Source organism: Sporothrix brasiliensis (assembly GCF_000820605.1).
Source record: "Sporothrix brasiliensis 5110 chromosome Unknown Cont19, whole genome shotgun sequence".
NCBI classification, from domain to species: Eukaryota; Fungi; Ascomycota; class Sordariomycetes; order Ophiostomatales; family Ophiostomataceae; genus Sporothrix; species Sporothrix brasiliensis.
The window spans coordinates 1,740,210-1,764,170 of NW_024467138.1; the positions used below are offsets into that span (position 1 = coordinate 1,740,210).

At 57.5% G+C, this 23,961-nt stretch overlaps 9 protein-coding genes across 9 annotated transcripts; 7 read left to right on the forward strand and 2 right to left on the reverse strand.

Moving 5' to 3' along the window:
• Positions 1 to 823: 823 nt before the first annotated feature.
• Positions 824 to 2,515, forward strand: SPBR_00467 (general amino acid permease AGP3; the record flags this gene model as incomplete). The annotated part of the gene is made up of 1 exon (XM_040758786.1): positions 824 to 2,515. One exon carries the CDS (start codon positions 824 to 826, stop codon positions 2,513 to 2,515), a length of 1,692 nt encoding a protein of 563 aa, XP_040618289.1.
• Positions 2,516 to 3,394: 879 nt separating this feature from the next.
• On the forward strand, positions 3,395 to 6,169 carry SPBR_00179 (chloride channel, other eukaryote; the record flags this gene model as incomplete). Its single annotated transcript, XM_040758499.1, has 2 exons — positions 3,395 to 3,614; positions 3,678 to 6,169. 2 exons carry the CDS (start codon positions 3,395 to 3,397, stop codon positions 6,167 to 6,169), a joined length of 2,712 nt encoding a protein of 903 aa, XP_040618290.1.
• Positions 6,170 to 7,044: 875 nt separating this feature from the next.
• Positions 7,045 to 8,433, forward strand: SPBR_00623 (uncharacterized protein; the record flags this gene model as incomplete). The annotated part of the gene is made up of 1 exon (XM_040758942.1): positions 7,045 to 8,433. One exon carries the CDS (start codon positions 7,045 to 7,047, stop codon positions 8,431 to 8,433), a length of 1,389 nt encoding a protein of 462 aa, XP_040618291.1.
• Positions 8,434 to 9,532: 1,099 nt separating this feature from the next.
• SPBR_00464 (aromatic-L-amino-acid decarboxylase) lies at positions 9,533 to 11,228 on the forward strand (the record flags this gene model as incomplete). The annotated part of the gene is made up of 2 exons (XM_040758783.1): positions 9,533 to 9,581; positions 9,640 to 11,228. 2 exons carry the CDS (start codon positions 9,533 to 9,535, stop codon positions 11,226 to 11,228), a joined length of 1,638 nt encoding a protein of 545 aa, XP_040618292.1.
• A 346-nt stretch (positions 11,229 to 11,574) lies between these two features.
• SPBR_00035 (lysophospholipid hydrolase) lies at positions 11,575 to 16,530 on the reverse strand (the record flags this gene model as incomplete). Its single annotated transcript, XM_040758356.1, has 3 exons — positions 11,575 to 12,863; positions 13,177 to 16,100; positions 16,175 to 16,530. 3 exons carry the CDS (start codon positions 16,528 to 16,530, stop codon positions 11,575 to 11,577), a joined length of 4,569 nt encoding a protein of 1,522 aa, XP_040618293.1.
• Positions 16,531 to 17,649: 1,119 nt separating this feature from the next.
• Positions 17,650 to 18,800, forward strand: SPBR_00745 (translation initiation factor 2 subunit 1; the record flags this gene model as incomplete). Its single annotated transcript, XM_040759064.1, has 3 exons — positions 17,650 to 17,680; positions 17,796 to 18,213; positions 18,320 to 18,800. 3 exons carry the CDS (start codon positions 17,650 to 17,652, stop codon positions 18,798 to 18,800), a joined length of 930 nt encoding a protein of 309 aa, XP_040618294.1.
• Positions 18,801 to 19,605: 805 nt separating this feature from the next.
• Positions 19,606 to 20,323, forward strand: SPBR_00985 (mitochondrial inner membrane protease subunit 2; the record flags this gene model as incomplete). The annotated part of the gene is made up of 2 exons (XM_040759304.1): positions 19,606 to 19,949; positions 20,026 to 20,323. The coding sequence occupies 2 exons, from the start codon at positions 19,606 to 19,608 to the stop codon at positions 20,321 to 20,323; spliced, it is 642 nt and encodes a 213-aa protein (XP_040618295.1).
• Positions 20,324 to 21,118: 795 nt separating this feature from the next.
• On the forward strand, positions 21,119 to 22,534 carry SPBR_00610 (mitochondrial carrier protein; the record flags this gene model as incomplete). Its single annotated transcript, XM_040758929.1, has 2 exons — positions 21,119 to 21,367; positions 21,437 to 22,534. 2 exons carry the CDS (start codon positions 21,119 to 21,121, stop codon positions 22,532 to 22,534), a joined length of 1,347 nt encoding a protein of 448 aa, XP_040618296.1.
• A 519-nt stretch (positions 22,535 to 23,053) lies between these two features.
• On the reverse strand, positions 23,054 to 23,650 carry SPBR_01039 (isochorismatase; the record flags this gene model as incomplete). The annotated part of the gene is made up of 1 exon (XM_040759358.1): positions 23,054 to 23,650. One exon carries the CDS (start codon positions 23,648 to 23,650, stop codon positions 23,054 to 23,056), a length of 597 nt encoding a protein of 198 aa, XP_040618297.1.
• Between the last annotated feature and the right edge of the window lie 311 nt (positions 23,651 to 23,961).

Consider the following 23,961-nt stretch of genomic DNA (forward strand, 5'->3'; position numbering starts at 1 on the left):
TTGTTTCCTTGTTTCGATCTGCACTCGACCGTTCGTCTGTTCTTTTGGCCCTTATTTTCTGATTTTTTTTTGTATTAATTTTCTGCGGGCACTCTGCCATCTCTTCCTTTTCATTTTCTCTTCCCCCTGCCAATCGGTCCCCGATCATCGCCTCTTCCACGTTTCTTCACCTCCCTTTCCCTTCCTCTCCCTCCTGCTTGATCGCCTTGGTATCGCGTCCGATCTTGGCGCCGCCGGTCTCCTCACAGAACGGATTTTAGCAAGGAGATAACGCTGTGGAAGGCGCCGCCTCGTTCTTTCCGTCCCTCTGCTCTGATAAAAGAATAAGAGAATACCGCCGAATCTCGCCCAAACACACCCAATACCAGCAATCCGCGCACTCTTTTCGCCCACGGCGTCTTGCTGATAGGCGTGCACGCTGTTCGAGCACGCCGTCTGCTGCTTTTTTGACGTGCGGATCTGGCGTACCCCAGAAGAAGCACGCCTTTGCGACAGCCCAGAGCTCGTATCTTGAACCTTGTCGATTGTGCGCTGGCGCAGGGCAAAGATCGCAGTCAAGTCCGTTGAAGTAAAGACCTGCGCTGTGTGCTATAACAGGACTGCCGATCCGGACGACCAGAGACACAACAGAGACCGGAACTGGAATGTGCTGCTGACCTGTGCTTGGACGACTTTTGCGCACATTTGTTTGGTGATACCGCACTAGACATATTCATTTATCCGAATTCGCTCCTTCCTTCTTCACCCTACTTCTCCTTTTTATTTTTGTTTCTCGTCTCTCCCTCTCTCTCTTTCTCCGTCCGTCTACGCGCCTGGCCTCATCATGGCGTCACACGAACCCACGCCCAGTGGCTACGGCAGCGGGCTGCTCAACGATGACATCGGCATCGACTACCGCGCCCCCGACAAGACGAAGCACGCCGACGCATATGGTGGAAATGGCAGCCCCCAGGACAAGACGTCCGCCGACGAAGGCTCCGTGGGCGACTTCCAGGCCATCGACCCGCACTCGGGTGTCAAGCGCGGCCTCAAGACGCGCCACCTGAGCATGATGGCCCTCGCCGGCATCATCGGCCCCGGCCTGCTCGTTGGCTCCGGCGGAGCCCTGTCCTCGGGCGGCCCGGCTGCCCTGATTATCGGTTTCGGCGTGATTGGCATCATCGCATTCAGCATCATGCAGAGCCTGGGCGAGCTGACGACGCTGTACCCCTCGGGCGGTGCCTTTGTCACGCTGGCCGACCGCTTTGTCGACAAGGCCTTTGGCGTCGCCGTGGGCTGGAACTACTTTATCATCTGGTTTGCGGTGCTGTCCAACGAGTACAACACCATCACGAGCATCTTTTCCCTGTGGAGCGACAAGGTGCCCATCTGGGGGTATTTCCTGCTGTTCTGGTCCGCCTTCATGGCCTTCCAGCTGCTCGGCGTCGAGGCCTTTGGCGAGGCCGAGTTCTGGCTGGCGCTGATCAAGCTCGGCGGCCTGGTCGCCTACTTTTTGTTCTCCATCGTCTACGTCAGCGGCGGCATCAAGGGCACGCCCGCCATTGGCGGCGCGTACTGGCACGACCCCGGCGCGTTCCCGCACGGCTTCCGTGGCGTGGCCACCGTCTTTGTGTTCTGCTCGACCTTTTACGCCGGCGTCGAGTCCATCGCCGTCGCCGCCACCGAGACCAAGAACCCGGGCGTCGCCGTGCCGCGGGCCATCCGCCAGGTGTTTTGGCGCATCATCTTCATCTACATGGGCTCCGCCATCTTCTTCGGCCTGACCTGCCCCGCCAACGCCGACGGCCTCGTCAACGGCGCCACCAAGGCCCTCAAGTCGCCCATGACCATTGCCATCCAGAACGCCGGCTGGCAGTCGGGCGTCAACCTCATCAACGCCTTCATCTTCGTGACCTGCCTGAGCGCCGTCAACTCGAGCATCTATATTGGCAGCCGCACGCTGCTCTTCATGGCCCAGGACCGCAAGGCGCCCAAGTTTTTGGGCTGGACCAGCAAGCGCGGCGTGCCCATCCCGGCCATTGTGCTGACCAATGCCTGCGGCGCGCTGAGCATGATGAACGTCTCGACCGGCGCCAGTAAGGCCTACGGCTACATTGTCAACCTGTCGGGCGTCTCGACGTTCCTGGTCTGGGGCGGCATTTCGTTTACGCACATCCGCTTCCGCTCCGCCTGGAAGGCCCAGGGCCACACCCCCGACGAGCTGCCTTTCCGGTCGCTGGGGTACCCGTACAACGCCTACTTTGGCCTATTTGCCAACGTCTTCTTGGCCCTGGTCCAGGGCTGGTCGTACCTGTCGCCCTTTGACGCCGGCAACTTTGTCGACGCCTACATCCTGCTGCCGCTTTTTGCCATCATCTACTTTGGCTACAAGTTCGTCTTCAAGACCCGCTTCTGGCGCGCCCACGAGATGGACCTGGTTACGGGCCGCCGTCGCGATCTCGAGGAGGACAAGGAGGTGGTCCGCGGCGACCTGGGTCCCGCGCCCTGGTACAAGCGGCTGTGGAACAACTTCTGAGCGCCAGCGGCCGTTCGAACATAGTGGCAGCTGCCGCCGGGTTCGCTTTGCGACAACATATTGCCTCATTTGCCTCTGAATAAACGGACTATTTCCTGGGTTTCTTGCATATCGTTGCATGACTTTGTCTTTTGGATTTCTTTTGGATTTCTTTTGGATTTCTTTTGGATTTCTTTTGATTTTCTTTCCCAATTGCGCGCTTGAATACCCCACTGTCGCCCTTTGGGCTGGCATGTTGTATTACGTAGTCTGCCCTTAGTTGAATTGGACCCTGGAGATGCCGCAAGACATGCTCCTACTGATTTGCATCTCGCTTGGCTGCAGACTGTATCGTGTTGTTCGCAATATTGTGGTCATCTATGCCTGTGATTGTAAGTGAATGTGAGAGCTCGTCTTGGGCGACTTCCTTGTTGGGAAACACTTTGTGTAAATGGGACACTGAGACACGTGCACGTGGCTGAGCACATTTTATCACGTGAGACTTGTCCTCCAATTGTGGAGACGCGCAAGTGCCCTGGCGACTATGAAAGAGGCGCCAAGTAATTGCGCTGTAATACAGTCGATTAGGCAGCTGCTCCGTGCAGCATCAAGCTTCCTCTAGCGCACATCGGCCAAGGCCAAGAAAACGCCCAAGAACACGACGCAATCGCATGCCAACGACCCCGTATCTAGCCAAAGCCGGCAACGACGAGACGACGGGGACGCCGGAGACGACAAATCGCAACAGATTGACGAATCTGGACGACCCAAAACAGATGACGAGACAGCGGCGGTAACGGAAGCGGCTGACGAACCATCCACGCGAAGAATCCAAACACCGATCCTTGAACGGCGCGGCTGTGTTGGTCGACGGAGGGCGCGACACGCAGCACACACACAATGGCGTCCCGGTCGTCGTCGTTCCTGTCGTCGACGGCGGTGGGCGTGCGGCGGCCGTCGGTCGGCTCGCGGCTGTCGTTTGCCGTCTCGACGGCCGAGCGCGGCGAGAACGGCGAGAACGGCGAGAACGACGAGGGCGCTCCGGCGGCGGCAGCCGAGCACCAGCGGATCGAGGAGGAGATTGCCGAGATCAAGCGCTACGAGGACTTTACAACAATAGGTGCGTGATTGGTTTCGGCTGCTCGAGGGGCGCCTTTGGACACGGACTGACCAACGACACCAGACTGGGTGCAGGACGCGGCCCGCGAGCATCTGCGGCGCAAGGCCCGGCGACGGCACAATGCCGACCTCTACGACCACGGCCAGGTCGGCTGGCGGCACAGGCTGTACGAGTCGTACGACGCGGCGCAGGGCTGGATCGTGGTGACGCTGATCGGCGTGGCCATTGGCCTCAACGCGGCGTTCCTCAACATCATCACCGAGTGGCTGTCCGACATCAAGCTGGGCTACTGCACGACGGCCTTTTACCTCAACGAGAACTTTTGCTGCTGGGGCGAGGACAACGGCTGCGCCGACTGGCACCGCTGGACGGGCTTTGGGCCGGCCAACTACCTTTTGTACCTGGCCTTTGCGACGGCCTTGGCCTTCACGTCGGCCATCCTCGTCCGCTCCTATGCGCCGTACGCGGCCGGATCCGGCATTTCCGAGATCAAGTGCATCATTGCCGGCTTCACCATGAAGGGCTTCTTGGGGTTCTGGACGCTGGCCATCAAGTCCGTCGCGCTGCCGCTCGCCATCGCGTCGGGCCTGTCGGTCGGCAAGGAGGGCCCCAGCGTGCACTACGCCGTGTGCACGGGCAACGTCATCTCGCGCCTGTTTGCCAAGTACCGCCGCAACGCGTCCAAGACGCGCGAGATCCTGTGTGCCTGCGCCGCGGCCGGCGTCGCCGTGGCCTTTGGCAGCCCCATTGGCGGCGTGCTCTTTTCGCTCGAGGAGATGTCGAGCTACTTCCCCCTCAAGACGCTGTGGCGCAGCTACTTTTGCGCGCTGGTGGCCACGGCCGTGCTGTCGGCGATGAACCCCTTCCGCACGGGCCAGCTGGTCATGTTTCAGGTGCACTACGACCGGTCGTGGCACTTTTTCGAGACGGTCTTTTACGTCATCATCGGCATCTTTGGCGGCTTGTACGGCGCCTTTGTCATCAAATGGAACCTGCGCGTGCAGGCGTTCCGCAAAAAGTACCTGGGCCAGCACGCCGTGCTCGAGGCCACGCTGCTGGCGGCCGCCACGGCCCTCGTGTGCTACCCCAACGTCTTCCTGCGCATCGACATGACGGAGAGCATGGAAATTCTGTTTCTCGAGTGCGAGGGCGCCGAAGACTACCAGGGGCTGTGCGAGGCGTCCAAACGGACGTGGAACATTGCGTCGCTCGTTGTGGCCACGCTGCTGCGCACGTTCCTGGTCATCATCTCGTACGGCTGCAAGGTGCCCGCGGGCATCTTCGTGCCGTCCATGGCCATTGGCGCGTCCTTTGGCCGCACCGTCGGCATCGTTGTGCAGGCGTTGCACGATGCGTACCCGTCGAGCGTGTTTTTTGCGGCTTGCGAGCCCGACGTGCCGTGCATCACGCCCGGCACCTATGCCTTTCTGGGCGCCGCCGCCGCGCTCTCCGGCATCATGCACTTGACGGTCTGTGTCGTCGTCATCATGTTTGAGCTGACCGGCGCCCTGACCTACATTCTGCCGACCATGATCGTGGTGGGCGTCACCAAGGCGGTCAGCGACCTCTTTGGAGGGGGCGGCATTGCCGACCGCATGATCTGGTTCAACGGGTTTCCCTTTTTGGACAACAAGGAGGAGCACAACTTTGGCGTGCCGGTGTCGCAGGCCATGAACAGCGACGTCACGGCCTTGCCCGCGGCCGGCATGACGCTGGCCGCCGTCGACCGCCTTCTGGCCCAGGGCCAGTACCAGGGCTACCCGGTTGTCGATGATGCCGAGTCGCGTGTGCTCGTCGGCTACGTGGGCCGCACAGAGCTGCGTTATGCTGTCGACCGGTTCCGGCGCAATGCAGGGCCAGTGAATCCAGACACGCGCTGCGTGTTCCTGCCGCCGTCTGAGCTGGCTGCTGCTGCGGCCTCCACCCACGGCGGACCTGGCACCGCTACCGCTGCTGCCGCCGCCGCCGCCGTGGGCGATGATGCCTTGTTAACGGCGCCCATGACACCGGCACTGACCGTTGTCCCGAATATGGATATGGCGGCCGTACGAACCGACGACACTAGCAGACCGGGCGGATCGCCAGCACACCCGCCACCGTCGTCGACGGCGGTCGATTTCAGCCGCTACGTGGACCGCACGCCGGTCATGGCCCACCCGCACCTGCCCCTCGAGACCGTCATGGAGCTCTTCCGCAAGATTGGTCCTCGCGTCATCCTCATCGAACACCACGGCAAGCTGGTGGGCCTCGTCACCGTCAAGGACTGTCTCAAGTACCAGTTCAAGGCCGAGGCCGCCGAGAACACACGCACGGCCGGCATCAACGGCACCGACAACGGCAACGGCAACGGCAACGGCGCCGAGAACCAGCAGGAGCGACTGTGGCAGGGAATGGTGTGGCTGGCAGGATGGGTGGCCGAGCGCGTGAGCCGCGTCACTGGCGGGTGCATCCGACTGGGCAGCGGCAATGGATACGGCTACAGCGGCGGCGACCACGGCATCCTCGACGGCACGGAAGAGGTCGACGATGAGGGCGTCGAGATGGACGCGCGGTAGAGGCCGGTCATTGTGGCTGATTGCATTTGTTTTTGTGTATAGCGTATTAGTTTTGTCGATTCCATAGAAGCCCATAGAAGCAATGAGCGACCGTGCTTCAGATGACACGAGCCAATCCTACGCCGAACGACACTTGCTCATAGTGTTTCCTGTTTTCTTGTTGAGCAATTTGAGGTTCTGGGCGGATCGGGCCAGGCCGCTTCTTGTGACCAGGCGGCTCCTGATTGGATTAGGAAGAACGCCCAACAGGGGTCAGTGTGCCACCGCATCGAGCCACAAAACGAGTTACCTGCCGAGACCTTTTGTTGCCTTGTCCGCTTCTTCTGCTTTGGTGTTGGAGCCGAGACTGCCAACGTCTTGTGCGACGCGGGAGCTTATGAATGAAAACGTGTGTGGACGCCGCACGTGGTTCGTATCAAGAAATAAGATACGATCAAGCAAAACGCAGTACACGAGCAGTGAGTACTGTGCTTATTTAATATGGGCGTATGAAAAGTCGTCAAACGCCGTCTTTTCTGTCCACCATGATTCCCACCATGCTTCCCAGAAAGCGCCAAAAGCACGAGAAGATCTTCGCGTACGCCGATTTCAACCTCGAAGCATTGCTGTCTCTCGCGACAAAACTTCGAGGCCTGCCGTGTTCATGTACAGCGGACGTCTCGAGGAGACCCAAATCGGGAAGCCAAAATTGGGTTGTGTTTCTTCAATTTGACGATGGGGCCGAATGGGTGTTTCGCTCACCGCGCGCCGGCGCAGACACAATCTACTCGGCCGAATCTGCTTCAAAGATACTGCTTAGTGAAGCCGCCACATTGAGATACATACGGACACACAGCTCGATCCCCGTCCCAGACGTATATTCGTTCAGGTTCGTAATGAAGTCAAGTCCAGCCGGTCACGTTTCTTGGGTGCTGACCAAGCGTTTCAGCGGCTCGTCCGACAATGACATCGGGGTACCATACATTCTCATGAGCAAGGCCTCTGGCCGTCCGCTGTCTGAGTACGACTGGACTGAAGATGCCCTCCGCGTGCCAGGGTACCCCCAAATAGTGAAGCTTCTTCCCCTGACCGACGAGAACCGAGAAAATATTATGAGCCAGCTCGGGTCCATTATGTGTCGTCTCTCTGAGCTTCGTTTCAACAAGATTGGATCCCTGTTCGAAGACAGCGATGGCAACTATTTCGTTGGCGAATGTCTGAGTCCGACGTTGCTCTGGCAGTGGAGGGACCGGCTCGAGGTCATGGAGCGAGGTCCGTTCGACGACGAGAGCCAGTACTTTGGCTCTCAGATTTCTGCCATGGTAGAGCATGCCAAGCAGCTTCGAATGAGCCCCCACAGCTTTTTTGCGCCGATTCCTGACCCGCTCGAGTATCGCAACTGGTCCGACTATCGCGAAGCAACAGACCTGTGGAATGATTTCTGTTCCCTTGGCGACAAGATAGAGAGCAGTGAAAACAGGCTCTCTTTCTGCATTGCGGGCCAGCTGCTGCGCGACATGATTCCGTCTCTCGCTTCGACAGGCATCCATTTCGCCCTTTCTCACCCCGACCTTCATTTCGGTAATTTGTTTGTGGACGACGAGTTTAACATCACGAGTGTCATCGACTGGGGTTCTGCATCGGTCGGCCCTGTCACCGAGCTGCTCGTCACGCCAGGGTTCAATGGCTCGTTCGCACCGCCTCCAGATTCACTTATTGTTGCTTTTAAGACGGCTTTCCAGCAAACGGCGCGGGGACGGAGTTTTGAGCCTGAACAATGGGAGAAAGCAGAGAGAATTCGCCATTTTACTCCCCTTGTGCGAACATTGTCGACGCAAGACTTGACGCTGTTCCAAAACCTCTACAAACTCGTGTATGACAAAGACTCGGACGACATCCGACGGGACATTCCTCGGCTTTTTTGCCAGCACCGCGAGGAAGAATACGCCAAACAGTTGATGGCTGAGCTCCGCGAGGACGAGGAAGCGGACAATGAAGAAGAACAAGAAGAAACGGCGGGACAGGAAACGATGGCAGGCAGAGGAACGGAAGGAAAACGAATAAAAGAAGGAGAGAAGATTGTGAGGAAACGAGAAGAAGGGAAGGCGGACAATGGTGACGTGCAGCAAATGTTGACAGCAGTGAGGAAACGGGAAGAGAGAGTGACAGTGAGGTATGCTGTGGCAAGAAAGTTGACGCTGATGTCGGAGCGGAACGCCAATTTTGTAGCTGATAAGAGGTTGTGGCAGTGGATTGAGGACGCACTGGAGATAGTCGATGTGTGAGCACATGGACGTATGTGTGGTATTCGCCGATGTGTTGGGCGCCTTAGTACTTGGGCTGTGAATAGCCCGTCGACTGTGGAATCACCAAGATGCATGATTCTTCTGGCTGAAGATACCTCACAAGACATCTGTACGACGGTCGTTGAGGTTTTTGCCAACACCGTCGCCATGTTTCAGTGTCGATAATGTATTATGAGCTTTTCGCTGTTCTATGCCTGTTAGTTGCGGCTGTTCCGTACTCATTTGGCAGCGTAATCCTTTCCCGGTCACATACCGCGCTTTGCTCTTCCCAGGCGCTCCATGAAGTATGAAGGATGCAACATAAGGCTTATGCCATTGACCACGAATATCAACGGCCAGGAACGTGTCGAAATGCATCTCTGACTACCAGAGCATTTTAAGCGCTGCTGCAACACGAGAGGCTTGACGATCACTATGGAGTTCTGGATGAGTTGCTCCGCCCAGCATTCGCACGTCCGGTTGAAAGCAATACTGCGGTTGGGCGTGGACTCCGTAGACAGCGGCGGCGGTCGGGAGACAAAACTGGACAGCCGGCAGTCCAACATCTGCCGGAAAACGAGGCGTTGCCTCCCGTTGTAGACGGCGGCTCTGAGCGTTAGTTGAGGTGGTAGAAGTTCAGAGAGGTAAGCGAGTGCAAAAGGAGGAGTTGGACGACATTGTACGACCACAGAGACACTTGGGACAGGGGAAGGTACGGTTGATTGACAGAGCCCCGGAAAGTGCGCACCCGCTAAAGGAACGGCTGCACCTGCCTTTTGTTGCTTGTTTGGACCTGCCGTACAACATACTATATCGCTCTTTCCCCAGGCACCGCACAACACCCGCGACGTTGGGGTAGCGGGCCGCCTTATAACGAATTAGGAAGGCGACGGTGGCGGGTGGCACCTGTCAACATTTCGGGGAAAGAAAGAATTTTAAACTACAGTACACTATAGCGCCAGACTACAGACCACAGCCTTCTTGTCATTGGCGGCCGACGACGGATGTATATGAACGGCCAACTGCGAAAGGTCTTCCACCCCGATTGTACTCCGTGCTTGGTCTACCCTCATCCCCTCGATTTCCCCGCCAACACACCATGGATGACAACGCCTTCCGCGAGGCTGCGACGGCCTCCATCGACGAGAGTAAGATCACACGTGGAATGGATTGAGTTTCGGCGCCGACCCCGACTAACATCCCCAGTCATCAAGTACTATGCAAGCCTCGGCGGGCGGCCCGTCGTCTCGACTGTCGAGCCCGGCTACTTGCGCAAGCTGCTGCCCGATGCCGCCCCCGAGCAGGGCGAGGCATGGGACGTCATCCGCCAGGACGTCGAGGACAAGATCGTGCCGGGCCTCACCCACTGGCAGTCGCCCAACTTCTTCGCCTTTTTCCCCTGTCCTTCCAGCTACCCGTCCATCCTCGGCGAGCTGTACTCCGCGACCTTTGCTGCCGCCGCCTTCAACTGGATCTGCAGTCCGGCCATCACCGAGCTCGAGACCGTCGTCCTCGACTGGCTCGCCCAGCTGCTCGGCCTGCCAGAGGAGTACCTTTCGACGGGTCCCACGCGCGGCGGCGGCGTCATCCACGGCACCGCCTCCGAGGCCGTCATGACCATGATGACTGCAGCCGCCGACAAGTACCTGCGCGCTGCGCTGGCAGCCGACCACGCCGGCTTCGAGACGCTGTCCGACGAGGAGCAGGAGGATCTGCGCGCCGCTCGCCGCGCCCGCCTCGTTGCTCTCGGCGGCGGCACCGCTCACTCGTCCGCGAAAAAGGCCGCCCAGGTCCTGGGCCTGCGCTACCGGTCGATCCCGGCCCCCGCCGCCAACGGCTATGCCATCAACGGCGACGGCCTGCGCGCGACCCTGGCCAAGGTCCGCGCCGCCGGCCTCGAGCCCTTCTTCCTGAGCACCACCTTTGGCACCACCGACACCTGCGCCGTGGACGACTTTGCCAGCATTGCCGACGTGCTCGATGCCGACCTCGCGGCCCAGGTGGCCGCCGGCCGTGACGCCGCTGCGTCCGATATCTGGGTGCACGTCGACGGTGCGTACGCCGGCTCGGCCCTTGTCGCCCCCGAGACCCGTGCCACCATGTGCCCCGCGCCCCGCGACCCCGCCGACCCCAACTCCGAGCCCACGGGCACGGCTGTCCTGCGCCGCTTCCACAGCTTCAACATGAACATGCACAAGTGGCTGCTGACCAACTTCGACTGCTCCTGCGCCTTTGTGCGCGACCGCCGCTGGCTCGTCGATGCCCTCGGTGCCGACGCCCACTACTACAAGAACGACTACAGCGACGGCGGCCTCGTCACCGACTACCGCGACTGGCAGCTGCCGCTGGGCCGCCGCTTTCGCAGTCTCAAGGCCTGGTTTGTTCTGCGCACCTACGGCGGCGAGGGCCTGCGCGCCTACATTCGGCGGTCCATTTCGCTCGGCGAGCGTTTTGCCGATTCCCTCAAGGCGCGCCCGGATCTGTTTGAGATCATCACCGGCCCGCAGTTTGCCCTGACCGTGTTCCGCGCCGCCAAGCGCACGCCCGACGAGCCGCTCGAGGTCACGTCGGCCCGCACGCGGCGGGTCTGCGAGCTGGTCAACGGCGGCGGCAAGATTTGGGTCACGGGCACGACCCTCGAGGGCAACACTGCCGCCATCCGCGTAATGACTGGTAACTTCTCAACACACACCGAGCACGTCGACGGTGCGAGCAAAATCTTTGTCGAGACCGCCGAGAAAGTGCTGGCCGAGGAAAAGACCAAGTCGTCCGAAAGTTTGAATAAGCAATTCTAAATATAGAAGGTTAGACAAACATCAACATCAGGGTTGCAAAAGAAAGATACAAATGTCTCACATAGATTCGTACATATTCCTCAATAAATACGCAAATAAATAGCCAAGAGAGTCAACAAAACGCCCAGAAATGTCATTTAAAAAGTACGAAAAATAAGAGCGAAAAATAAGAATATCCATTTTTCCATGTTCATTCATGGCCTGTCATTAAAATGGCTGTCGCTGTTGTGTCGAAGGTCCGCTTCCCGATCCGAAACCCAAAACGCCATCACAGTATCAAAATTGAGGCCTAGAAACAAGATGCAATAAACAAACAGCTCCAAGAGTCTCCAAAACTCGTGTAAAATCAGATACTCGCTCTCCGAGGCGCCATCGTCCGCCGCAGCGCCTTCTTCTCCTCCGTCTCCTCCATCAACGGGAGACGGCCATCATCACGCAACTTCTGCAGGAAATCCTGTCCATAATGGTAGCCGACCTGCACAATCTCGTCAAACTTTCCAAATTCAAGCGTGCCGTAGTCGTCAATCGGGGGCCGCATGTAGAGACAGCCGGGAAGTGTCTTCGCCCGCTCCAGGGCGTCGACGCTGGACACGTACGCGAGGCGTGCCTGGATCTCGGCCAACGTCGGCGGGTTGGGCGTCGCCGACAGGGGGTTCCACCGGTTGACGAATGCCCAGAACCCCGACAACGTATCACCAAACGCTTGCGGCGTATCGTCGTCCAGTGCGCCCACGTCGACAGCAAAGATGATGTCCGCTCCGAGATTCTTCATGTGGGACACCGTCAGATTGTCAACATAGCCACCGTCCAGCAGCATGTTGCCTTCGTCACACAGCGGCGGCAGCAAGCCCGCTAGAGACATCGAAGCGCGGACGTAGCGCCAGGCGTAGCCGCTTGTATGGAACTCTGCCCGGCTCTTGCTGATGTTCGTTGTGTTGCAGTAGTATTCGAGCCAGAAGTCCTCGATCTGTGCCTTGCCAAACGACTTGTAGATGCCGCGGTTGAACTCATGGCCGGTCGTGTACGACGCTGACGGGTATGTCAAGTCCAGCGCAAAGCGCCAAACACTCGCCATACGGCCCGCGAACTTCTTGGACAGACCAAAGATGGGTACCACGTCGGCATGCCGGGCGTAGAGGGCACCGACAAACGCGCCCATCGATGTGCCGCCAATCATATCAATCGGAATGCCAGCATCCTCCAACGCACGAATGATGCCAATCTGCGCGAGACCGCGAGCACCACCGCCGCCAAGAACCAAGCCAATAGATTTCCCGCAAAGGCGCCGTGCCAGACGATGGAAATCGTCCTTGAATGGGGCATCCGGGGAATAGAAGGGTCTGCGCCGCACCTTTCGGGAGGTGTACTTTTGAATCTCGGCCTGTATGATCTGGACTCTCTCCTTGAGGCTAGGCCCTAGTCGTTTGGGTGGCTGATGAATGGGCACCGCTTGCGAAACGAACGGCATCTGCACATGATAATGGCCACCATTGATCCACACGCGATTCTTCAACCACGATCGAGTCGTGCCTGAGGCCGAATAGCGCTCCGCGTGGAGCAGCACCAGCAGCTTCCTTGCCGTCGACTTCATGCCCAGCATGAACCGCTCGTATTCGCCAATCTCCGACGAGCCTTCTGCGAGACCAACGAGAAGAATGCAGTCAGCTTGTGTGATGCAGGTCTGTGTCCAAGGCGAGTTGACACTGGTGTCTGATGATGGTACCATCACAGTTAGCATGGGAACAGAAACCATAGTTGCAAGTCAAAAAGGATTAAAGTGAGACAAAATGCAAAGAGTCAGGAAAAAATTAGAGTTTAGTTAGCCATCATCGACGGCCGAAGCTCGCCTATGGGACTGAGTTTCTCTCATCATTCAATGCAGACAGAGTTGGAAGTTCCAGAAAACAGAACATGCAAAACAAAATGATAAAACGCAAAGTTGCCTTACCTGCAACATAAACGACGAGGCTGTATTTTTCTTCCAGATCCGCGAGATACTGCGAAAGCTTTAGCTTGCCCATCTTGTTGAAAGCGTGCTTTCCCAGGTGGTTCAGAATGGCGGCTTGGTTGAGCGATGTTGCTCCATTGGGCGTTCCCACTTGGCTAAGGGCATTCATAAGTTTGTCACCAAACTCCACAATTGGAACACCCGCGGTGACGGGAAGGACCGCAACCGTCCGTAAATTGTCAGTGGAGGAGCCCTTTTCGATGGAGTTTGTCGCCTTGCCGTCCATGAGACTGAGGGCGGCATTGGGATTCTCCATGAGATTTCGCATGCGGGACGCAATGATCTTTGAGATCTTGATCGTGATGTTGGGGTGCTCCTGTGCCAGGCTGTTGAACAAAGTCCGGGGAAATTTGACCAGTTCCGTGTCTCGAATGGCATGCAGGGTTCCGGAACGAGACGATTCGGTGAGCACCTCAAGCTCGCCAACACTCTCGCCCTGGCCGAACTCAGCCAGGACGCCAACCCGCCCCTCGTTCCGGTCATTAACCAAGCGCAAACGGCCATTAAGAACGATGTAGATGGCCTCGCTTTCTTCATTCTTGTGGAAGATGACTTGGCCGGCATTGACCTGCAACCACTCCAGAGCAAAGTCAATATGCAGGATCAGCCGGGGCAATATATTCGTGAGGCGCTTTGCCATGGTAAGGAGGACAATGGGATACCGGTCCACAATACGCTCAAGCGACGCGCGAGGCAAGAAGCCAACATACACATCTGTCTTCGCAACGACATCGATGAACGACCGATATGAAGAGACGGTGCCAATGTAACCAGCAAGGCCACCAGGTTTAATGAGGCCGACGCTTCGACGAGCTGACTTGGCCTTCTTTCTGCCTGTCGGTTTGGCGGTTCCGTTCTGTGTGCTTGAAGAGGAGGATGTAGACTGAGACTCGGTTGCTGTGGCCGACTGTATGATGTCGCCAGACGTGGGAGCTCCAGCGGGCATGCAGACGTCAAGAAACCCGTCAATGACATAGTAGAGACCAGGATTGCGTTCCCCTTGCTCCACAAGGACTGAGTCCTTGGGGAAAAAGACAATCTCGACCTCATCCAGCATATCGTGGGCCAGGCTCTGGACGCTAGGAGGGGTGTTCGCAGTCGTACCGGAGGCCATCGAGTCAGCATCACCATCGGCAGAGCCGCCGAACGGATCCATAAATCCAAAGGCATTGGAACTGTAGGTTCTCTGGCGGAAGTTCTCGTACGATCCAAGTCGAGGAGACGCCTCAATCGACTCGGCCTCCCTGGGTGTAGCCGTGCTGGAGTTGAGACCAATGGCTTTGAACATGCACTCGAGGACAGACTCTCGGAAAACATTCTCTTCGTCCAGGCCTTCCCGCGAGTCGATGGACATACGGTTCTGTTTCTGCGTCGCAAAAGGATTGAACGACCTCTGGGCCAGTGGCGACATTGCCAAGTTGGCATCGAGTTGGAAAGGGTCAGAGCCAAATGGTGAATCAGCCAAGGAAGGAAGAGAGTCTGCGGCGAGGTCAACGTTTCCGGAGGTCACATCCAGCGACGTATTAGCGAGAAGATCCCCAGGCTTGTTGCTCGACCGAGAGTTGTGGTCCTGTGGGCGAAGACTGAATGACGTGGCCGAGGAAGAAGGCCGCTGTCGGGCCAGCGAGTGCAGGGCGGCCTCCTTGCGCAGGGTCGTCGTTGATCTCTTGCGGCGACCCGTGGCAGGATTGTGCAGAGCGATGCCCTTGTCTGTCTCGTCTTCGCCGATCCGTTCGCGTTCTCGGTGGAATTTCTCCTTCAGGCGCTCCAAGGCATCTCCACGTAAGAAGTTGGGCAACTGGCGCATGGTGTATTTGATCATGTTCTCTTCCGTCTGCAAAACCTCTTCCGAGAGGCCTAGGTAGTTGTACGCGGTGGCGAGCGTTACACGCTGGAAGCGGGACAAGATCACATGCACGATATGCGATGTGGCTTTGGGGTAGATGCGAATGAGGCGGCGGAAGGCGCTTGCTGGAATAATAGCAATCGTTGTGTCCACGGTGGCCCGGGCAATGATATCCGGGTGGACCGAGTTGGTCGCCGTCCGTCGCGGTACCGGTCGTTGGGGGCGAGGAGGGTCGCGAAGAGGATCCAAGGTCATTGGAGGAACACGCGGGAGACGGGAACTAGCCGATTGCTGGGCGGTCGCATCTGCTGTTTCCATCGGCTCAGCAGTTGCGCCGTCTGTACCATATGCAGACGTCTTTGGAAACGGGGTGTGCGAGTCGTGTGATCCGCGGAATTTCGCACTGGCCGGGGGACGAGGTACGTTTGGACGACCGCCCATGGCAGGGGTCGCTGGTGTGCTGTCGTCTTCAACGCGCAGGTTGATGTCCTCGGTGAAGAGAGACATCAGAGAGAAGAGAGAAGACATGGGAGCGCCATTGCGAACCTCTGTAAGGAGCTGGTACCGCTGGTTTCCATGAGCGAGAGGCTCCTCGTCGTCGTCACTCGAGGCGGTCTCCAAGAAGGGTCCGCGGCGTGAGTCGACGTTGGCGTTGTGGCGGTGTCCGTGGCTCGACGACTTGACAAAGATCTCGACTAGCCCGTCGACAACGATACAAAATCCTTTCTCTTCTTCAAGGTCCAGAGTCTCGCCTGCGATGAGCTTCCGCGTCATCATGCTGCGGGTGAGTTCATGGAACACGGGCCGCTCGAGGTAGCCAAAAATCTTAATGGCACTAAGAAACTCGTCCAGGTAGTTTGAGAGGCCCGACTTGATACCCTCCTCGTGCGTGTCAGGAAACAAGTCAATGTCCGGCTCTTTGCGCTGCGGCTCTGGCGGAAGACGCGCGTACATGTTGAGGTAGCGATACCGCACAAACCAGCTGGCAGTGGAGAAAAATGCAGCAAAAATAACCATCCTGAGCTTGACGTTAGAACACACAGCAATGAAATGGCTCGCAGAGATGAGGAGGAGGGTGAGCAGGGGACGTACAAAGTCGTGGCATTCATAGTCACGGTGAGGGTCGTCGAGAACAGCGTGAAGAGCAGTGTGGGCAACGAAAATGTGGCCAGCTTGATCACGAAATACAAGACGACAGAGACGACATGGAGGATGGACAAGACCAGCCTCGCAAAGAGGCCGACCCACGACCAGGAGCCATGGGTGGCCGCGACGTCATGGGCAGTCGAAACCGCAGACGACAGGGCCGCCTGCGGACCGCCAGCGCCAGCCGACAAGCTTTTTGCCAGGGCGACGCTGAGGGAGGCAGCAGCATCAGCAGCCGTGCTGGTGCCGCTGACAATAGTGGAGGTGTCGACGGAACCCATCCTTTCGGCTGCAGAGCTCATGCAGCGGGTGAAGAGGTCTGCATTGTGGGTGGGCGGCGCGTCGGGCTCAGGGCCAAAGAGCTACCGTCGAGCTTTATGGTCTCCCGTTGGACGTGCAAGCCGCGTGGGAGGCCAAGCGGTCGACGAGGGGTGGTTGGGAGGGAAACAGTGAGGGGATTAAAGAGGAGCGCGTGTTGTGAGGAGGAGATGAAAAGAAGACGAGAGAGGGAGGGGAGTGAAGAAGTGACGGATGAAGTGAAAACGGAAGGAGGAGAGGAATGGGAAGCTGCTTGGGGGAAAACTAAGCTTTTCATCTCCCCTGCTCATATAACGCCCGCCGTTGAATCAAAACGGAAAGAGCAGGTGGATCTCGTGAGTTACATAAGCCAGCGAACCTGGATGCTGTGGAGCCCCTATGGCCTGTTCCTGACTGCCCTGCTTCGGCTTGCAATTACAAGGTCGCACCTGCACACATGCGAAAGCAGCCGCATCCGGGTCGGACTTTCTATTGATCCAGTGCAGGCGCAAAATAAGGGCTACCACGACTCAGTGCCTGCCCAACCCCACTAGTCGCCTGCTGCATTTGGAAAATACTTTGCCTTGCTATGACTGGAGGCAAGAACGACTCGCAACAGCGCCGTAACTGCTTTGCCAACTGTTTCGCCGTTCTATTGTATGACTCTTTGTACTTTGCAGCAAAGTACTTCTTTCCTTTTCAGTAATTTTGCAGATTTTGCAGCGCAAACTGTACTTTCCGTAGACGTCGCGCCATAGCAATGGCAAAGCGCTGGCCCTAGCAGCAGCTAACTAGCCTGGCCTCTAACAGCAAACAAAGCTTAGGCTCCATAAACTGCAAAGTCCGACCACTACGCACCCAAGGCAAGAGCCAGCACCTTCTTTTTGCCCCGCCTGTATATTTTTTTTCGCTCCTTTTGTCTTTTGCTCTGCAACGCCACGATCAACCGCGAAGACGAGAACGCCCCTCCAGAGCCACCTCCCAATACAACATCCCGACGTCTCTCGATCGCACCGTTTTTGCCGCATCCACTGTGCCGTCGCAGATCGAATACGCAGATTCTGTCTTATTTTGTTGCCCCTGCACAACGGATATAGGCAGCGGCGACGCACCCAACCGCCACGATGTCGTACAGCAACTGCAGATTTTACGAGGGTTCGTTGTCCCCCTCTGACGTCCTTGACGCCCCGGTCGTATCGGCCTCCCATGGGCAGGGACGGACTTGCTGGTCGGTGGTACTAGTTTGCTAACAATGGTCGCGCGCGCACAGAAAAGTATCCGGAGATTGACAGCTATGTCATGGTCAACGTGCGCCAGATCGCCGACATGGGCGCGTACGTGAAGCTGCTCGAGTACGACGACATTGACGGCATGATCCTGCTCTCGGAGCTGTCGAGACGGCGAATTCGCAGTATCCAGAAGCTCATCCGCGTGGGCCGCAACGAGTGCGTGGTGGTGCTGCGTGTGGACAAGGAGAAGGGCTACATTGATCTGTCGAAGCGCCGGGTGTCGACGGAGGACGTCAAGAAGTGCGAGGAGCGGTACAACAAGAGCAAGATGGTGCACTCGATCCTGCGGCACGTGGCCGAGAAGACGCTGACGCCAATCGAGTCGCTGTACGAGGCCATTGGCTGGCCGCTGAACAAGCAGTACGGCCACTCCCTGGACGCCTTCAAGCTGTCGATTACGTGAGTCTTGTCTTGTTCCCGACATGGTACTGGCCTGTGCCAGGCATCCTGCCATAACTCAAAGCCCAAAGGATTTTGTCTGTGGACGTTTGCTAATTGTACACAGCAACCCGGATGTCTGGAAGGACATTACGTTCCCCAGCGCGGTCGTCGAGGAGGAGCTCAAGTCGTACATTGGCAAGCGGTTAACACCGCAGCCGACAAAAGTGCGTGCCGACGTGGAGGTGACGTGTTTCTCGTACGAGGGCATCGAGGCGATCAAGAAGGCGCTGCGCACGGCCGAGGCCGACAACACGGAAGACAACAAGGTCAAGGTGCGGCTAGTATCGCCGCCGCTGTACGTTCTGACGAGCACGTGCCTGGACAAGAACACGGGCATCAGCCGGTTGACAAAGGCGATCGACGACGTGCGCTCGGTCATTGAGGCGTCGGGCGGCAAGCTGGTGGTCAAGATGGAGCCGAAGGCAGTCACCGAAAGCGACGATGCCGAGCTCCAGGCGCTCATGGAGAAGCGCGAGCGCGAGAACGCCGAGGTCAGCGGCGACGACAGCCAGAGCGAGAGCGACGACCTGCCAGAGGTTGCATGAGGGACGAACACATGACTGTGTTCGTTTGTCGTATGCTTTCTTTGTGTACAACGATTTTCGTCTTCGCCTTCTCTTTCCCTTTGTTTTGAAATTCCCAACAAGCAAAAACGACGATGCATGCACGGAGATGGATACGAAGGAAGATAAAAGTGAGGATCTACAGGGCAATTGGGGACTTACCAACGGGAAAAACTGTTGTTTAGACAAAATTTTCACCATCCGATACGTTTATTTTTTTTATCATCTGCCTAGTTCTTTCTGCATATCCAGCCCGAGTCTGTTTGCTTTTTGCGGCTGGTTTCATGAAGGTAGCGGGGGCATATCGCCGGACGGGACATGGAAAGGCAACAAGTTTATGGAGATATGAGGGAGCTACAGTATGGCCACCGGTGAGGAGGGTATGTTGTAAAAGCTGTTCAAGCTGCCGTTGACTTCATTCTCCTTCTTACAGGCGAGTCAAATGCGTATCGGGGGCTTTTGACAATGAGGCTTTACTGAGCCGCTCTTTATATAGAGAAAAAATAGCAATAAGAACGAAAACCTGAACATAGCAATCAGAAGTTGGCTTTTTACAGAAGTCGGACGATGTTTGTTCTCGCTGTCGTGTTTGTCGCGTGCTCGTCGATTTGCATGAGTCGGGTTTATGTGGAAAGCGGGGCGTGGTGCGTTGCCTTTTTAGCTCCAGCGAATGCCGTGAAAGGGAATCACCACACCTCACCTCACCTTGCCTCACTTCGCAACACCACGTCAGCCCTCCATGACCGGCATCTCATAGCAGCGCGTGACGTTGTAGACCGACTACAGAATGGCACTTCGCTCGCTGTGGATGCGCATGCGGACCGGCCGAGCAGCCTTTTCGACGTCGGCACCGGCAGCCACGTCTGCCTCGACAAAGGAATCAATACCTCCGCGGCCGGGCCGGTCGGCTTTTGCGCGCCAGTTTGTGTTCCGCCTGCTCGGCCTGGCGACGTGGCTGCCAGTGGCCATTTGGTTCAATACGACGGTCGCCGAAGTCACGCGCATCGAGGGCCCGTCCATGTACCCCTTCCTCAACAGCCGGTTCAACGAGTCGCTCAAGCGTGACTGGGTGGTGAACCGCAAGCTGTACGCCCAGGAAGGACTGCAGCGGGGCATGATTGTTTTCTTAAAGTGAGCACTCTCCGTTGCTTTGGACTGTCCATGGACACCAATTGCCAATTGCCGACTAACAAAACTACCAAACAAGGAGCCCGTATCATCCCGAAGTGGTGTCGGTCAAGCGCATCATTGGCCTCGAAGGCGACGTCGTACAGACGCGCAAGCCGTACCCCACGGCCTACGTGCGCATCCCGGCCGGGCACATGTGGGTAGAAGGCGACGCGGGCGTGGGCAAGAGTCTCGACAGCAACACCTACGGCCCTGTGTCGATTGGCCTGATCACCGGCCAGCTGACGCACGTGCTGCTGCCGTTTGACAAGGCGGGCCGCGTGAAGTGGTGGGAGTATCCCGTTGACGACCGGATATCGGCTACACCGGGATTTTAGGTTAGACAGTTGTTTGCGACTTGTGCTCGCAACGTTTGCATCACAGACGGTCTTCTGCATTAAATAGAGCTGCCACTGGCGTTTTGGGAGTTCATGAATTTGGGAAGCTGGGGCAAGCCTGTGGCCTGTAGAATATAAACATCCACCATCTGTCATCCTGTTTAAAGTCCATTGGGGTGTACAAATCACGAAATGACTGAATAGACAAAGGCTATAATTATATATGCCGTTTTGTGCTTGTTACGTTCGTATATCACGAAGCTCACTGAGGGGCATTTTCTTACATAAGCACAATGCATACAGCACAGGTTTGGCCCAGCCGCTAATCTTTGGTGAGTATGCCCCTGTACTGATGATATTCCAGAACCTTTGCGCCGGCCAGGAACACCAAATGCTAACTGTATTTTGATTGGCGGCGGCACAGAGGCCGGGTCTGTTGGGGCATTTTGGCAGGGCCGGAAGCCAAGGCATTAAAACACGGCCCTGGAAAAATAAGCAAGAAAAAAAAATTGGCGACCGGTAGTGGCAAAGGGAAGGCGCACCCGTGCATCCTGGCCGCATTTGCTCCTTCCTCTTCTCTCCGACCGCCTGCCACGCCTCGGACGACCTGTCACGACTTTCACAGCCGTTCCTGACACATCCGAGACGCTGCGGTCTACCGCCTGCGAATTGTCCGAACCAACCCGAGCACCGCAGCGCTCACACCACGCGACCGAGTTGTCCAGTCTGTGATACGTCTCCAGAGGCCGGAAGAGAAATATTCTCGGGCCAGGCACCACCATCAACTCGTTTTTCATGCCCACAGACGGCGCCGTCAGGCTTCCGACGACTGCGCCCGCAAACTCGTCTCGTCAATCACCATCCGTTCCAATCGATCTCACCAACACCATTTCCTCCTCGTCTGCACTCGACCATGGCTTGCGGCCGGCGACTGGCCAACTGACGGACTCAATCGATGCGCTGGGCCGCTCCCACGCGGCACGACAAGCAACCATGGTCGCAGGTGGCGACGAAGGCCTCGAGGGGCGGCCGCCCTATTTCCACGTAAGATATAGCCTTGATTTTCTCTCGTTTCTCGTTCTGCCTAGATCATGGCTAACAGCGTTGCTGCAGTCCATGCTCGCCGGTGGCCTCGGCGGCACGTTCGGCGACATGCTCATGCACTCCCTCGACACAGTCAAGACACGACAGCAAGGCGATCCCCATGTCCCGCCTAAATACACATCCCTCGGATCCTCCTACTACACCATCCTGCGCCAGGAGGGCATCCGCCGCGGCCTCTATGGCGGCTGGCTGCCCGCTCTCTTCGGGTCGTTCCCGGGCACCGTCATTTTTTTCGGCACCTACGAGTTTAGCAAGCGGCACATGATCGACGCCGGGGTCCAGCCGCACATTGCCTACTTGACCAGCGGCTTTGTTGGCGATCTCGCCGCGTCCGTCGTCTACGTGCCCTCCGAGGTGCTCAAGACACGCCTCCAGCTGCAGGGCCGCTACCAGAACCCATATTTCCACTCGGGGTACAACTATCGCGGCACGCTCGATGCCGCGCGCACAATCGTCCGCTACGAAGGCACTGCGGCGCTGTTCCACGGCTACAAGGCGACCCTGTACCGCGACCTGCCCTTTTCGGCGCTGCAGTTCATGTTCTGGGAGCAGGCCCAGAGCTGGGCCCGCCAGTGGAAGCAGAGCCGCGACATTGGCCTGCCGCTCGACTTTTTCACCGGCGCTGGTGCCGGCGGTCTCGCTGGTGCTATGACATGTCCTTTGGACGTGGTCAAGACGCGCCTGCAGACCCAGGTCCGGCCAGACGCGGCCAATGGGACAAGCGCAGCCGCTCTGTCGGCGTCCTCTTCCTCCTCCTCTTTATCTTCCGCGTCCCTCAGATCCAGCAACACACCGCCCGATGTGCCCAGCAAGCACACGTCCGAGACGGCCAACAGCCAGCCACCGCCACAAAAACGGCTCATCTCGACGTCGTCGCCGTCCACGCACACTCCGAAGCCCGGCGCCATCCATCTCGAGACGTCGTCCGTCATCAAGGGCCTCAAGTTCATCTACCAGACCGAGGGCATTGGCGGATGGTTCCGCGGCGTCGGTCCGCGCGTGGTGTGGACGAGCATCCAAAGCGGGTGCATGCTGCTGCTGTACCAGACCATCCTGCGCCAACTTGCAGTCATGATGCCCTCGGAAGAGCTGGAGGATGTGACGTAAGGGGCAGCCACTTCCCTTGCACTTTTGCACGTCACCACGCGGCATCACGACGCCATACCACCACACTACTTATAGAATCGGAGACACACACCTCTTTCATGTACTAATAATCACGTCTTTTGCACACACAAAAGACAAACGACAAAACGGGGGGATAGTCGGGCATCGGGCAGGCTCTTTTGGCGTTTTGGGGGCATGGCACGCCGGTGGCAGGTAGCGTTGTCAATTGGGACGGTGCTCATGACATCTGGTATCTCCACACACTGCATCACTCACAGCACAAGCACACGGCACACGGCAAACGGCAAACTTCATATTCGCAGTACATATTTCCTCCAATGGTTTTGTTTTTATACTTTTTGTTATCATAGACAGCAGGTTTCTGGCGGGAAACGGTCTGCTAGACATAGACGTGACATACACCAAAATCTACTCTTTTTATAGAATTTCCCGGCTGTCTTTCAGCCTTTGGCGTCATATTTGTTTCGTCGTTTTCTCACCCATCCTCGGCCCATCCGCTCACGCCCTCGCCACGTCCTTGCTCAGGATAATCGTCGCCGTCGAGTCCGCCAGCTCCGCCAGCGCCACGCGGTTCAACTCTGCTGCCGACACGCCCGGAATGTCCCGCGTCCCCACGGCGTCCGACGGCATCAGGTTCGTGTAGCCCAGCTCCAGCGCCTGCCGCGCCGTCATGGACACACACAGGTGCGTCATGTACCCGACAATCACCAGCTTCTGCCGGCCCAGCTTCTGCAGCTGCTCGTGCAGGTCTGTCTGGCTAAACGACCCCGGCAGCCGCTTGTGCACGACCACCTCGCCCGGCAGCGGCGTCAGCTCGGCAAAGATGTCGCCGAGCGTCGTGCCCGCCACGAAAAACTTGGTGTCGTCCGACGGGTGGTGCACGATGTGCACGATGCTGGCGGGCTTGCCGGTGGACGTCGCGCCGGCGCGGTAGGCCTCGACCAGCTCGTGGATGGCCTTGCGCGTCTGCTCGACGCCGACCGTCTTGAAGCGGCCCTCGGCGTACTCGTTTTGCGCATCGACGATGAGGAGTGTGCTGTCGTGGACGGACGCTGTTGCAGGCGGCTTGCCGATCATTTCAAAGAAGGAAGCCATTGTGTGACACGATGAAGATAAAAAAGGTTTGGGTTCTGAATATAGAAGATCAATGCATGACAAATCGGACGTGGACTGATCGATGGCCGACTGATTTCGCAAAGCAAAGGTGACTGGAAGCTCCAAATCACATCGTGAAAGAACAGAACCGCGCGCATGTCTTACTTTATACCCTCTTAGCTCCGCCTCTGCATCACTGGTTTCACTTTCACCAGCGTCCTCCGGCGTTCTTGTTTTGTCCGACTTATTGATTTGTCGTGCTGTCAAATCACGGAATCGCCACTGGAAGCGCATCCAAAACGGACAATGCC